The following is a 14,258-nucleotide window of genomic DNA, read 5'->3' as shown; positions in this document are numbered from 1 at the left end:
ACACCAATGAACGGAATTACACAAAGAGACACCAAGATATTTACGTGTTCAGAGAGAAGAAATTCCCCTACATCCACAGGTAGCAATCAATCACTAATAAACAAAGTGTTACAAGTGAATACCTCACTATCACACTACAGAGACTCTCACCAATATGTCGCCCCAATCTCAAATGCTATTTTATTAATTCTAAACATGATATTATATAGTCACAGCAACAAATCTACTTTAAGTGGGGACCATTTAGTATATTTAGTCCTATTTAAAAATAATGATTATTTAAATTCATTTGAGAATATAATATTATAAAATTTAATAGAAAATTTTAAAAATTATAAATTTTTATAAAAGTTTAATATCTAAGATGACGCAAAAATTAACTGAGGTAATACCTAAAAAAAAATTAATAAAATAAATTTAATAAAAAGTCATATAAAAATGGTAAAAAAAAAAGTATTATCGGATAATGTTTTTAAAACAATTTTTAATATTTTTTTTTATCGTGTCCGTTGGGATTGTCGGGGACAAAACACGTGTGAAGCTCTGTATTAATCTATTTCCACGTGTCAGTCCACGTTTCCCTAACGAACTCTGCTCCATTGCGCGGGCAAAATCTCTCTCAGTTGATGTTAATGCTTTTGTGTACAGGGAAAACGGTGTTGCGGGAGATTTGAAGTGACGAGAGAGAAATGGGAGTGCTCGACACTGTCAAGAACATCGGCAGCGACCACGCCCCGGTCGTCCCCTTGACGTTGTTCGTTGCTGTTCTCTGTTTATGCTTGGTTATTGGCCATTTGCTCGAAGAAAATCGTTGGGTTAATGAATCCATCACTGCCATTATCATTGTATACTCTCTTCATCTAAAATCTAGCTTTTGTTTTGTTTTGTTTTGTTGATCATATTGATTCCCTCCTCTTAGTAGTCTAAGCACACTAATTCCACAATAAATACTTTATCGTTGCTGTAAAATTCGCACTCTTCTGGTTTGGAGATTCGTTCAAACTCCAATTGGAAGAAAATGATATTAGAAGAGTTTGAACACGAGGTGTTTCTATTCTGCAAGACTTCATAGCACTGAATTTGATTTTGAAGGCAAGGAAGTCGGTCGCACCCACTGGCTTGATTGAGCTGGATTTGAGTTGATCGACTGATTTGTGATAGTGTGTTTTTTCGTGTTGGAGATTTTGTAGAGTTAGTTTGATTTATGGTAATGATATGTTTTGATGTCTTTTAATCGCATTGTGTGATTTCATAGTGCAAGAACTTCTGTGTCCGGGTACTATAAGTACCATCATGTCTGTCTTGAGTACAGTATGATATTTTCTTTGGTCTAAGCCAAGCTCGCTTGGTTTTACGTTTGGGTGCTAAAAAGTCTTGCACTCTTAGCGATGTGGAGATGTTGTTCTTAATCTTCTTTGCTTCTGATTGATGTGATCTGTGTGATTATTTTTGCATCTCCAACTATAGTTATTTGCTGGGCCAGGAATGACCTTGTTTCAGGAATTTCAAAATAGATACATCCTGCAGCTAAGAGGGATTTTGTAACGAAGCCCACCACTGGCAGATATTGTCCTCTTTGGACTTTCTCTTTCGAGCTTCCTCTCAAGGTTTTTAAAACGTGTCTGCTAGGGAGAGGTTTCCACACCCTTATAAAAAATATTTCGTTCTCCTCCCAACCGATATGGCATCTCACAATCCACCCCCTTTGGGGCCAGCATTCTTGCTAGCACTTGTTCCCTTCTCCAGTCGATGTGGGACCCCCCAAATCTACCCCCTTCGGAGCCCAACATCCTTGCTGGTACACCGCCTCGTGTCCACCTCCTTTGGGGCTCAGCCTCCTCACTGGCACATTGTCTGATGTCTGGCTTTGATACCATTTGTAACCGCCCATTTGTAACGGCCCAAGTCCACCGTTAGCAGATATTGTCCTCTTTGGACTTTCCCTTTCGGACTTCCCCTCAAGGTTTTTAAAACGCGTCTGCTAGGGAGAGGTTTCTAACCCTTATAAAAAATGTTTCGTTCTCCTCTCCAACCGATGTGGGGTCTCACAAGTTTTCTTTTGGAGACCAGAACATTGAAGTTCTTGGGTTTTTTATTTTGTTTTTTCTTAAACATTATTCCTTTTTTGAGGGTCCCAAGACGCTATTAGTTTCAAAGAAATTTGCATCTAGTTAACAGTGTTAATGTTTAGTAGTTGCCATTACTTAGTTGCTATTTGACTCCATTAAGAATGACGGCTAAATTATGTTCCTACTCAAATTTATCCTTGCCTTTTTAGTTCACTTGTTTTACAATCACATCTGAAGGCAAGAAAAATAAATTAAACATCTCTTTTTCACTGAGTTATCTGTGAAATAAATGATGTTTTATTGTCAAATGTAAAAAACAATGCCGAGCACTTATTTTTTTTGTATCTTTACAGCTACGTCAAGTCTTACTTCTTGCTTACTGAACATTGACAACCAAATTTTTCAACTGCTTCCATATATGGTTGTGATTAAAGAAGAATGGCAATTGTTTTCTTATTCTATGTTTTCTGTTTAAACAGGGAGGTGTTACTGGCACAATCATATTGGTCTGTAGCAAGGGAAAAGATTCTCATATCCTAACTTTTAATGAGGAAGTGTTCTTCATATATCTCCTTCCCCCAATAATTTTCAATGCTGGGTTCGTACAGGTTTCTGGTTTTATCTTTGTATATGCTTGTTGAATCGTTCATGTTTCACGGACTTATCTTCCTGTCTGTAGATTTCAAGTTAAAAAGAAGCAGTTCTTCCACAACTTCTTGACCATTATGCTGTTCGGGGTGATTGGTGTTTTTATATCTGCACTCATTATAACGTCTGGTATAAGTCAAATCTATTCAGCAACTAATTCTTAATTCAACACTGCAATAACGATGTATCATTGTTGGGCACTAAGAAATTTTAGTTCACATGAAATGGTTTTTTATGCATTGATTAGGTAGCCAGTGGTTGTTTCCAAGGATGGGCTTCCATGGTCTGTCCGCACGGGACTATATTGGTGAGATCAAAATTTGAAAAGCTAAATTTTAGTCGTGTAGATTTATGTTGATTGAAATTATGTAGTTATAGGGTAGATTAATGAAGATTTTCTTTTCCTGATTCAGCTATAGGTGCTATTTTTTCATCCACGGACACAGTATGCACTCTGCAGGTTAGCTTGCACTCCAACTTTCTCCTTTTGTAATCATCAGTATCAAATTCGATGGTCGCACTTGTATGTTGTATTTCCAAGAAATTACTATTACGGATGGTCCTTCATGTAGGTACTACACCAAGAGGAAACGCCTTTACTCTACAGTCTAGTCTTTGGGGAAGGAGTGGTGAATGATGCAACATCAGTTGTTCTCTTCAATGCAGTGCAGAAGATTGACATCACTAGGCTTAACAGCAAGACAGCCCTTCATGTGTTCGGAGATTTTTGTTACTTATTTTCAACTAGCACCGTCCTTGGAGTGACCGTAAGCTTGATTTAACTTCATAATGTGTTACCAATATAGCTATATCCATGTGCTAGTCTAGACACCATAAGTTTCTGATATAATCATGCAAACTCTAAAAAAAATTATCAGATTTTTATGCATTAATTTGGGCTTGCTTATTTTTTCTGTTGTGCTGCTCCCTTTCTCATATAAGGTTTAGGAATGGTCAAAGGTCTGTTGTATGAAATTAAAGATGGTAGACAAGCTTGGTGTATTTCACCTTGCTAAAGGACGAGGTGCTAGAACTTGAGTGTGTGATATGTAAAAGTCTTTCTCATCAAAATCCTTGTTTTTCGATTTAGCTGAAGGCAAGGCTGCTCTTCCTTCATATCCCTTCGTCTGAAATCCTTTGGGTTCATTGTTATTGAGTCGGATTTCAACTTTTGGAATGGGTACTCATTCAGGCTTCTTGGCTCTGACACCATGTTAAAGAAACATGAGGTCCATCTTAAAAACAATTGGCAATGAAAAAGATGCATGGGTTACTCCTGCAAGGAGATCTCAACAATGTTGAATCTTCTGCAAGGAGATCTCAAACCTGAGACTGGGTTTAGGTCAGGAATGGGAACGATCCGTGCTCTTTCCTCATTTTGGTGCTGTTTGTGCTAGGAAGGGGAAGAAACTGCTAACTTTGAGCAAGTTTCTAGGTGCCTTCGGTTTGTCTATGGTTTTCTGTAGATCTCTCATGGATCTTCTTTTCTGTGAGATGCATCATGACCTTACAAAGAAGACTCGAGGTTTCTTGGCTGTAGACTATCAGATGGAATTTGTGAGAGATTTGTTTTGCGAGGAACATAGATGATCTTTACCAATTCTCTACCACCCTTGTGGTGCCTTCTACCAATATTAACATGTTCAAGCTAGGATAATAGAATATTTGGTTCAGCCAGCTTTAAGGAACATGTTCCTTATTCAATTAGAGCACAATCTTCTTCTTCTTCTGCGTACTGGTCTATTCCTCCGTATAAACTTCTTTGATAATGATCAGACTGATCAATCTTGTGCACACAGCTCGACCAAACCCTTTAGTTACCATTCCAGCATAACTAAAAATATTTTCTGGAGAATGTTTCCATTAAATGATTTTTTGTTTAGTGGAATAGTATATTGCCTTTTCACTTTTTGCAGGCTGGGCTTCTAACAGCATATATCCTGAAAACCTTATACTTCGGGAGGTTAGTTCCTTTTCCTTCAGTTTGGATCTTCTACATAGCAATTGTGACATATTTTCAAAGTAGGTTCAGGTAGCCTGAACTCTCCAATCTGAAGTCTTATTTTCTTACAGGCATTCAAGTGTGCGTGAGCTTGCGATAATGGTTTTAATGGCTTACCTTTCATACATGCTAGCAGAGGTAAATATGTTTACACGTTGTTTTAAAAATAATGTCAGTATTAATTTTAGATCCAGCTTTTACCGAAGGGTAATATTGAAGATTAAGCAAACTTTTCCTTCTCTTTTCTGGTTTTGTTTTGTTTCATTTTTGTTTTTGGTTGATACCATTGTTTAAATGAGCTTCTTTTGGCAGCTTGATTCCTCTATAAAAAGTTAATTAATCTCCGGACAATTAAACATTGTTTTTGAAGTATCATCTTTACTTTCTTCTCATGACTAAGAGTAGTTACGGTTTATGGAATCACGACTCTCCACAATGATATGATATTGTTCACTTTGAGCATAAGCTCTCATGGCTTTGCTTCTGGGGAAGCTTCAGGCTTCCCCAAGAGGCCTCATACCAATGGAGATGTATTCCTTACTTATAAACCCATGATCATTCCCTAAATTGGGGAATTAGCGAACATGAGACTCCCTCCCAACAATCCTCAACATGCTGAACTGGGTCTGCGGACTAAATAAACAAGGACCAAAAAAGTAATTTTTCCTAATTATATTTACCATAACCCACTATCATCGGTCTCTAACTTGTTTATCCTTTTATCTAGTTATGAAAAATAAGCATTCAATTGTGAGGTCATAGTTCAATTTCTACCCTTTTTTGTGCAAATGATACTCTTTGCTTTAATTATTGGTTTAAAACAAAAATTAGTATTTTAACTGTAGTTGTGCATTTGTTTCATTGGACAGTTACTGGAGTTGAGTGGAATACTCACAGTTTTCTTTTGTGGGGTTATCATGTCGCACTATGCATGGCATAATGTGACTGATAGTTCAAAGATAACCACCAGGCAAGTACAAGCACAACTTCTAGATGCATGCTGAAGGTAACAATATCTGTGTTCCAATGGGTTTTGTAACCATTCTTCTTATGACATACTTACTCCAGGCATGTATTTTCAATGATGTCGTTCGTTGCTGAAACTGCAATATTTCTTTACGTGGGCATGGATGCTCTTGACATAGAGAAGTGGAAGATAACTAAATTAAGGTATCAATTCACTGTGCTTTCTTGTTTGTGTTCCATGAAGTTATCTAATAAATCTAAAATGCTTTCTTTTTTGTGTTCCATGAAGTTATCTAATAAATCTAAAAAGAGCGACTTGGATTGTTGTGACACCTGATCCGCATAGACTAATAACTTGATTATGATCTCATGAAAATAGCCCATTTCTCTCGATCTTTATCTTTCTTGTTATGGCGTTCTAAGGTCCTTTCTTGGCAAGTGGCCTTAATATTGAATGGACACTCACATAGTGCTCTTATCGTCTCTTAAGCTTTTCTTCTAATTTCACACTAGTGAGAGAAGACAATATACCTTATGTGAGGTTTTAGCATCTGTGAACTAGGAGTTTGCATATCCAAAGCGCTTATTAGGGTTCTTAGATTCTAGCTAGGATTACCGTATCATTTAGGATGGACGTGAAAGGGGGTGTTGTGAAGCAGGAGACTGAGGCACTTAGGAATAATTCTTAGGCCATAGGTGGGTGGCAATCAGGTCCCTATGTGCCAAGATGTTGTTGACCTATATAATAAGTCTCGTTTTTAGCAGATCAAATAACTGAAAACTGATGAGTTTCCAATATAATGAAACATATCCAATACAGTAGTATTGAGCGTTAATGATCTCATTTACTGTGTTCTAAGATTATAATTTATAATCCTTTGTAACAGATCAAATGCACAGTTTAACGATTAATTTTTTTTTAGCCTTAAATTTTAACTATTCCATAAAGCATTAAAAGGGTAATCCTTTATATGCAATTGTACATAAAAGACACATTGACGTTTTTGTTTCATTAACATTTATAATGCATGAGGGCTTCACATTTCCAATCTTCGAAAAACCACTGTTAACATCGGCACTATCTCAACAGTCTAACCTGTGACTATGATGCTAGGAATATTTCACCTGTTACTAAAATCTCTCTTTTTTCAAAATCTTGGCAGCTTGTGGAAGTTGGTTGGTACATATAGCATAACAGTTTTCTTGATATTGCTTGGTCGTGCGGCCTTTGTATTTCCCCTATCTGCCATATCGAATTACTTCAATAAGCGTGAAGATAGATCATCATCGTCCTCTATAATCACATTTAAACAACAGGTCAGTATCTCCATGTGAGTGCTACCCACAACCTGTTTTCTCACAACGTAACCGTATTAGCATGGAATCGTGGGAACTACACAGATATCACTGATCTATGAAGTGGTAAAATTTTACAGATCATAATATGGTGGGCTGGACTGATGAGAGGAGCTGTATCTATTGCTCTGGCTTTCAAACAGGCTAGTTTTTCTTTCTGCTTTGAACTGTTAATTGATGCAATTCTGGAGTATATCATTTCTGATTTATCCGGGACAGTATCTATTGAACATGAAATGTTTTTGTATTTTGAAGTTCACCTATTCTGGGGTCACACGGGATCCAACCCACGCAACAATGATTACCATCACCACGGTTGTGGTGCTCTTCACTACGGTGGTATGCTTTCCATCTTCTTAATGTATGTTTTTTTTCTAGTTACTTTAAAATTTGTACTTACAAAGATGACGCTACTTAGGAAGAGTTGCAATATGGCATGAATTGTGTATAGCGTCAAAAATTTACTTTTATGAAATTCAGGTATTTGGGTTTCTAACAAAGCCCCTCATAAGATGTCTGCTTCCACTCAACCAAGCAACTAACAGTGCAAGCAACTCCGGTCCGAAGTTCACCGAAGAGGACATAACTCTCCCTTTGCTTTCCATGGAAGAGTCTGCTGCAACCAATGTCCTCCGTGCAAAGGATAGTTTGTCAATGTTAATGGAGAGACCGGTGTACACCATACATTTCTTTTGGAGGAAATTCGATGATTACTACATGAGACCTATATTTGGAGGGCCTCGCCGCAGCAACCAACCTAGTGGTTCTGGTTGTTAGGGAAAAAAACCGCAGGAACAGCAACGTTGATCGAACAAGGATACGAATTAGGAAGGTTAGAAAGTCTCTCTCTCACACTAAAATATTCCAATCCTCATTGATCACTAAATATGGTGCTGGAAGCTTGATGTTTGGAAACTTGGAATGTTGGTAGCATAAAAAATATGGTCATTTTTGCTCTGTAAAGCTGGACAAAAGAGCACTGTGAAAGCTGTCATGTAATTATTGGTTAGAAACTGAATGAATGTGCTCTTTCTGACCACAATGCTGCTATGTTTAGTAGACAAGGCTCTGGCTCACTTGTAAATAGCATTTTGTCTTTGTGAGAGATCAAGGAACATGTGCTGCATCTTGCCTTCTATATGTATATACAGAGTATTGTCTTGTTTACATTTTAGTCATTGATCTAGAACTTTAGTGGAGGCTGCTGTCTTTTCTGAATCAGGGAAGGTACTTTTTCAGTTCTTTGATTGTTAGCATAAAAAATGAACTTGTGGTCTGTTTTAGACTCTCTCTCTCTCCAATTCCTAGCCACAAGTTAGCAGGAGAATCTATCCTTGTCAGATAAGGACGAACTCCTTGTGTTCTTTTATTACAAGTGGGAAGCTGTGGATTTTAGTTGCCTTTTGACATGATTCCATTTGTTTTATTGGTAGTGGTGGACTTTGCATTGCCAGTAAATATTGATTCTTGAGGTTGGATTTATCTTTTAGGATGAACTTACTAATTGTTAAGGACCGTAGATTATGTACCTTATGGATAAGAAAACATGGGAGTGTTAATGATGTTTCTTGTTTTCATGAGGGATGTTTGTTCATGGAAGCTAGATTTGTATAATGGATCTGATTGTAGTATTTAGATTTGTGGTGTCCGGTTTTGTAAGTTTGTAGTTCGTAAAGTCGGTAAGGTTTGGGAGTTCTACGTTGTAAACCAGTTTAAACCAAGTCATCCCTTTAGATGCTTTAGTTATTGCAAATGGTTTAGTCATTGAATTAGAGGTTCGGTCGAGTATAGCTCAACTAGTTAAGTTATTTATTTCATTCTTTTATAAGAGAACTTATATACGATTTAGTGATGGTCAATTTTTTTGTTCATTAAATTTGAATTTGATCAGAACTCATACTTCAAGTGGTTAATGATAAAAGTTGTTCGTTTTTATTTATAGGTTGGGCTTGGTTCGTGGAACACATCGGAGAGCTCAATATCGTAGTGTTTGTCTTTGATCTTTATAGGATCTGTCTAGTTCGTGGAACTCTTCGAAGAGCCTAATACCGTAGTGGTCGTCAGATATGTTCTAAAGAAGTATGTATAAAAGTAGTAGATTTATTGCAATGAAAAATGAGAGTACAAATTAGAAGAGGTTACACTTTTGTTCATCCCTCCAAGGGAAGGAGGAAAGAAACTATTACCACTCTCCACACAAAGATGGCAAAGCAAAGTACACATCACAATGAAGAAAGACTCAAACCAAAACTACCCATCTTCTTAAAAGACATGCCACTTCAAAGATCACTGCATAGACCTGCCATGTACAAGAAGAAAGAAGAAGTCATTATACTTTTCCATTAGAAAACGCACAATATCGTGATCGTAGTTTCGAGAAACAAGAACGTTACCAAACAGGGTCTAAAGATGACACTCCGGTGGGATCGATAGACCACATTTACCAGGCAAAGCCATGGCATTTGCAGCGTCGATACCAATGGCAGGAAGCATAGACTTGAGATTGCAAAGACATTTAAGGTCAGCACGGCGAACCACAGCGCAGCAGCCTTCCGTCGGCAATGGCAGAGGCTGGCCATGCTCCGGAGTGGTAACTGCCGGGCGGCATACGCCGAGGTCAGTGGTATCGATCTTACACAGCGGAGATGCGAGGACGCCACCGACAGCGATCAAGAACAGAGCTGCCACCAGAACCTTGTTGGGAGCCATTGGCGATGGAGGAAAGGAAAATTTGAAGCTTTTTGTGAAGAATTGAGGATGTTTTGAGGATGAAGGAGAGGTGGGGTTTTTATAGGAGGGGAAAAGTTTGGATCTTGAGGAGTGTTAGTTGGTTGTGTTTTGTGTTTTGTGCTTTGTGAAGTTTTAGATGTTTCACGTGAAGAACAGTCTGTTGTTTATAGTCACGGGTTGAGTTGCTATCTCTTTCTCTATGAATGTGTATATATAATAATGTGGATGATACTCAAAACCTTGCATCAACAATATCATTTTGATTCTTCTTTGTTTTTTCCTATGATTGCCTCATGTTCTCTTTTATTCCTATTTCTTCCGTTAAATTATACGTTTTAAGTTTTAAGTTCGTATGTATTTGAATATATCGGTTGAATGCCGAAACTCTTAAACATTTGGTGATCTCAGATGTGTAGATATCGATGGTGACACATTATTTTGATGAGTCATTTTTTCGGACATAAGAGGATTATGTAAACACTTACACGAAATCTCATTTACCAAATTCCATTTTAGAAGACAATTTTTTTTCTCTGAAGAATTAATCAAGCATAATATCACAAAAAAATGGATACAAATTTACTGATTTAAGAATTCCTGAAAATCATTGAAAGGAGTACACGTTGGCTAATTAAGAGGATGATCATGAGTTTATAATACGAGGACTTCTGGAAAAAGAAAAAAAAAGACGATAAGAGCTTATGCTCAAAGTAGACAATATCATATTATTGTGTGGAGAGTCGTGGTTTCTAACGCCAAGTCCTCTTGTAAAAGGTGGGATCTCTTTATTTAAATTCTGATATCACTCTTAACGGATCTATGTTGAATCATAAACAAGTTGTTGGTTGAAGAATTAATGGTACTTAAAGGATCAAATTAATATTTAATATAAAAGAGAAAATATACTTAATTTGAAGTGTTCAAATCTTTTAAGAAGATCCCTCGAGCCTTTAACGTTCCGTTTGAGTCCTAACGAAGAAGATTCCGTGATAGATTCAATCGTTTTGTTCAATTCTAAATAAAATCAAAGTAACGTTTTCTCTACTTGAATAAAATGTTCATTTTCAGTGTATCAAACCCTCGATTATTAAGTTAATAATTAATATTTTATTCGTTGTGTTCTAAATCTCTTCGAACTTTAGTTTTATTTTTTACTTTTTAATTATTATTATTATCTATATGAATTTGTGTTCTTGGTAATTCAATTAAATTTTTTTTAGGCAAAGAACTCAAACTTTTTTTAAAAAGATAATATTTTATATTTTTGTTTATACAGATTTTGATTTTGAAACTTCATAACGTAGAATTATAATTTTTTTTTAAAAAAAAGAAAAAAAAAACTTTAAGAAATCTAGTTTCACGTGATATAAACTTAATTTATTTTTATTTTTTAAATTATATAATATTGTAATATTATAATTATAAAAAAATTATAAATAAAAAGAAATATATATTCATAAATTAATCAATAATACTTTTTATCCACCTTAATATTTATTTTTGCAACTACTGGTCTACAACTATATGATAGAATATATTATGAACCATTATTATTATTTTATTTTATCTTTTTATATTTTAACGATGTCGTATATTTTCTAGATCATTCGTACTAAAAATTATTTAGATTATACACGTTCTAAGAAATACGGAATAAAAATATTTATCGAACATATTTGTGGTTCTAATTTTTAAAATATTTTTATTGAGATGAGAGGGAGTACATATCAAGAAATGGTACTCCAAGATGGGTAGGAGCGGGTCGAGTTGGTATCGCCGTGAAGCAACAAGTCTCATTCCCGACGAGCACACACGAAAAGATAGACGTAGGGAGCACAAAATATTGTAAATTACAATGAAGAAAGACTGAAAATAAAAATAACCCATCTCCTAAAAACGCTTCATTTCAATTAGTTTCCAAACTAACCATGGCACTCGGGGGGAGTATGAATGCCACATTTGGAAGGCAGAGCCAAGGCATTGGCTGTGTTAATCCCGATGGTAGGGAGGACAGACTTGAGACTACATAGGCACTTGAGGTCTGCACGTCGGACGACCGAACAGCAGCCTTTGGTCGGTGGTTGCAGCGGCTGCCCGTGTGGTGGTGCAACCGCTGGCTGGCACATCTTGAGCTCCTTCGTGTCGACTCGACACAAGGGAGTGGCAATAGTACCAACCAGAAACAGGCTAAAAAGCAACGACGCTAAAAACTTGATCATCGTGGTCGCCATAGAGGGCAAAATGATTGAATGGTGGGTTTGGGATGGGAAGATCAGGAGGGGCTTTATAGCTCTATATGGCTTCACGTGAAGAACTGACCTTGGTTTGGGAGTTCACGGGTTGGGGTTGGTCCAATGCCAATGCATATTTTAAATCTATCTGCCTTCTAATATATATATATATATATATATATGCTATTGATGCTCGCATCATTCACGGAAGTTCTCTCGTGCGAATGAAATCAATTTAGTCAATGTTTTGTTCGGGTTCACTGAAGAAATAATTTTTAAGGTGATAGGATTCGAACCTATGGCCATTTGTACCTAAAATAGATGCACTAATCAGACTGCGCTATACCTTGTCACCTCGAGTCTTCGGGGGAAGGGGGATATTCAAGGTGGGTAGTTTATATGGTCTCGAATAAAAGTTTGATTCTTTCTTTGGGATGTTTTACTCCTAACCCCATAAGGTTCCGAGACGGAGCTTAACTTAAGTCTATCTCGTACACATTTCGATGATTGGCCGAGCGAATCATACTACCTTTCCTTACTTTAGGGTTTGCTTTCTTGTCTTCAACTATCAGATGGTAAGCTCTAGATCAATCGAATCTACTTCCTAATTGTAATACTCTACCTGTCTTTACACATACAAAAAAATCACTCAGAACGAGGTGTAGACAATGTGAGCTTGATTGACCTTCCCTTCCCAATCCATATTCCAATGTAGGGAGGAAACTCTTCTATTATCTATATGCATTCAATTTAAGGTGAGAGAACTTTAACTTCTGACTTTCGTGGTCGAGAGTAATGCCTATAGAAATACATATTGAAAATGCTACTATTATCTATCATGCAATTCAACGACGAAAATTTGAACGTGTAACCTTCTCGGTCGAGAAAAATACCTTTGAACTCGTAAGATAAAGCTAAGGGTAAAGAAAGGGCGTCCCTTAGCAAGCCTTTCTACACAGAGACAGAGAAGAAAGCAGAGTAAAGGCTAAACTTTTACTACATAGAACATATAGTTTTATCCATAATCAGCAGAGTGTAAGGATGTTAGAAACTCCAAAGCTCATTCTAAACCTAAATACAAAGTCAGACAAATGGAAACCACCCAAAGGACTTCGGCAGGCAATTGCAAAATAAACTCTGCCATAAGCCCCCATCTTACATTCCCAAGTTCACACCTTACTTACTAACCTTAATATAACATCCACAAGTACAATATTAAAATCACTGCTTACAACATTTCATATATATATATATATATCGACTTTTCCGAACACTGCACCGATATAAGTCGCTAACGCCATCGATCTGCAAATGCAATCAAGGATCGATGTTCATTAGTTTGTCCTTCTTCTGCCCAATCCTTACTTTGGTGCTTTTTTGAAAAAGAAAAAGTAGAAGAAACAAATTCTTCAACTAAAGGTAAAGCATGCTACAAAAAGCTAATCCTTCAGTTCTTTTTTTTTTGAAAAGGAGAAAGGAAAAAGGAAACGACAGTACTTTGAAATTCAAAGCTGCAAATTATTTTGCTCAGGTATCCATACTAAAAAGATAACTTTGTACAGGAATACATTCATGGGTAGCAGTAATTAGTATGTTTCATTAGATGTCTATAGTGTCAGATTAGATTAACTAGACCGAATTAAGTGTGTTTTTGTAAGATCTCACATCGGTTGGGGAGGAGAAGGAAGCATTCTTTATAAGGGTGTGGAAACCTCTCCCTAGTAGACGCGTTTTTGAAGACCTTGAAGGGAGGTCCGAAAGGGAAAGTCCAAAGAAGACAATATCTGCTATCAGTGGGCTTGGGCTATTACAAGTGTTATAAGAGACAAACACCGGAAGATGTGCCAACAAAGAGATTGAACCTCGAGGAGGGTGGACACAAGGCGATGTGCTAGTAAGGACGGGTGGATTGGGGGGTCCCAGAGAATGGAACGAGTGCTAGTGAGAACACTGAGTCCTGAAGGGGGGTGGATTGTAAGATCTCACATCGGTTGGGGAGGAGAAGGAAGCATTATTTATAAGGGTGTGGAAACTTCTCCCTAGTAGACGTGTTTTAAAAACCTTGAGGGGAAGTCCGAAAGGGAAAACCCAAAGAAGACAATATCTGCTATCGGTGGGCTTCGGCTATTACAAGTGTTATAAGAGCTAAACACCGGGAGATGTGCCAGCAAGGAGATTGAACCCCGAAGGGGGTGGACACGAGGCGATGTGCTAGTAAGGACGGGGTGGATTGGGGGGGGGGGGCCCCAAAGAAGG

The 14,258-nt window shown here is 37.2% G+C and overlaps 2 protein-coding genes across 2 annotated transcripts in view; one reads left to right on the top strand and one right to left on the bottom strand.

The window, feature by feature from the left end:
- The first annotated feature begins 651 nt into the window (after positions 1 to 651).
- On the top strand, positions 652 to 9,182 carry LOC111446188 (sodium/hydrogen exchanger 4). Its single transcript, XM_023084895.1, has 15 exons — positions 652 to 845; positions 2,549 to 2,667; positions 2,749 to 2,846; positions 2,965 to 3,024; positions 3,131 to 3,177; positions 3,290 to 3,484; positions 4,634 to 4,680; positions 4,791 to 4,857; positions 5,589 to 5,689; positions 5,788 to 5,889; positions 6,849 to 7,002; positions 7,122 to 7,184; positions 7,297 to 7,380; positions 7,522 to 7,873; positions 8,984 to 9,182. Exons 1-14 carry the CDS (start codon positions 690 to 692, stop codon positions 7,816 to 7,818), a joined length of 1,590 nt encoding a protein of 529 aa, XP_022940663.1. The 5' UTR covers positions 652 to 689; the 3' UTR covers positions 7,819 to 7,873; positions 8,984 to 9,182.
- A 3,786-nt stretch (positions 9,183 to 12,968) lies between these two features.
- The window catches only part of LOC111446611, a 5,978-nt gene continuing 4,688 nt past the window's right edge, over positions 12,969 to 14,258 (bottom strand). The window contains exon 6 of the mRNA XM_023085479.1: positions 12,969 to 13,307. The gene's annotated coding sequence lies outside the window, so the exon portion shown is untranslated. The remainder of the gene's footprint in view (positions 13,308 to 14,258) is intronic.

The sequence above is a fragment of the Cucurbita moschata genome, unplaced genomic scaffold, assembly GCF_002738365.1.
Source record: "Cucurbita moschata cultivar Rifu unplaced genomic scaffold, Cmos_1.0 Cmo_Scf00008, whole genome shotgun sequence".
In the NCBI taxonomy this organism is placed as follows: domain Eukaryota; kingdom Viridiplantae; phylum Streptophyta; class Magnoliopsida; order Cucurbitales; family Cucurbitaceae; genus Cucurbita; species Cucurbita moschata.
This window is presented reverse-complemented; position numbering and strand designations above follow the sequence as displayed.

What these genes read in the sequence shown, in the direction of transcription:
- LOC111446188 (XM_023084895.1), top strand. Translation starts at nt 690, where the DNA reads ATGGGAGTGCTCGACACTGTCAAGAACATCGGCAGCGACCACGCCCCG. An exon ending in ACACAGTATGCACTCTGCAG is followed by an intron (nt 3,178 to 3,289) that starts GTTAGCTTGCAC and finishes TCCTTCATGTAG; the next exon opens with GTACTACACCAAGAGGAAAC. An exon ending in AAAACCTTATACTTCGGGAG is followed by an intron (nt 4,681 to 4,790) that starts GTTAGTTCCTTT and finishes ATTTTCTTACAG; the next exon opens with GCATTCAAGTGTGCGTGAGC.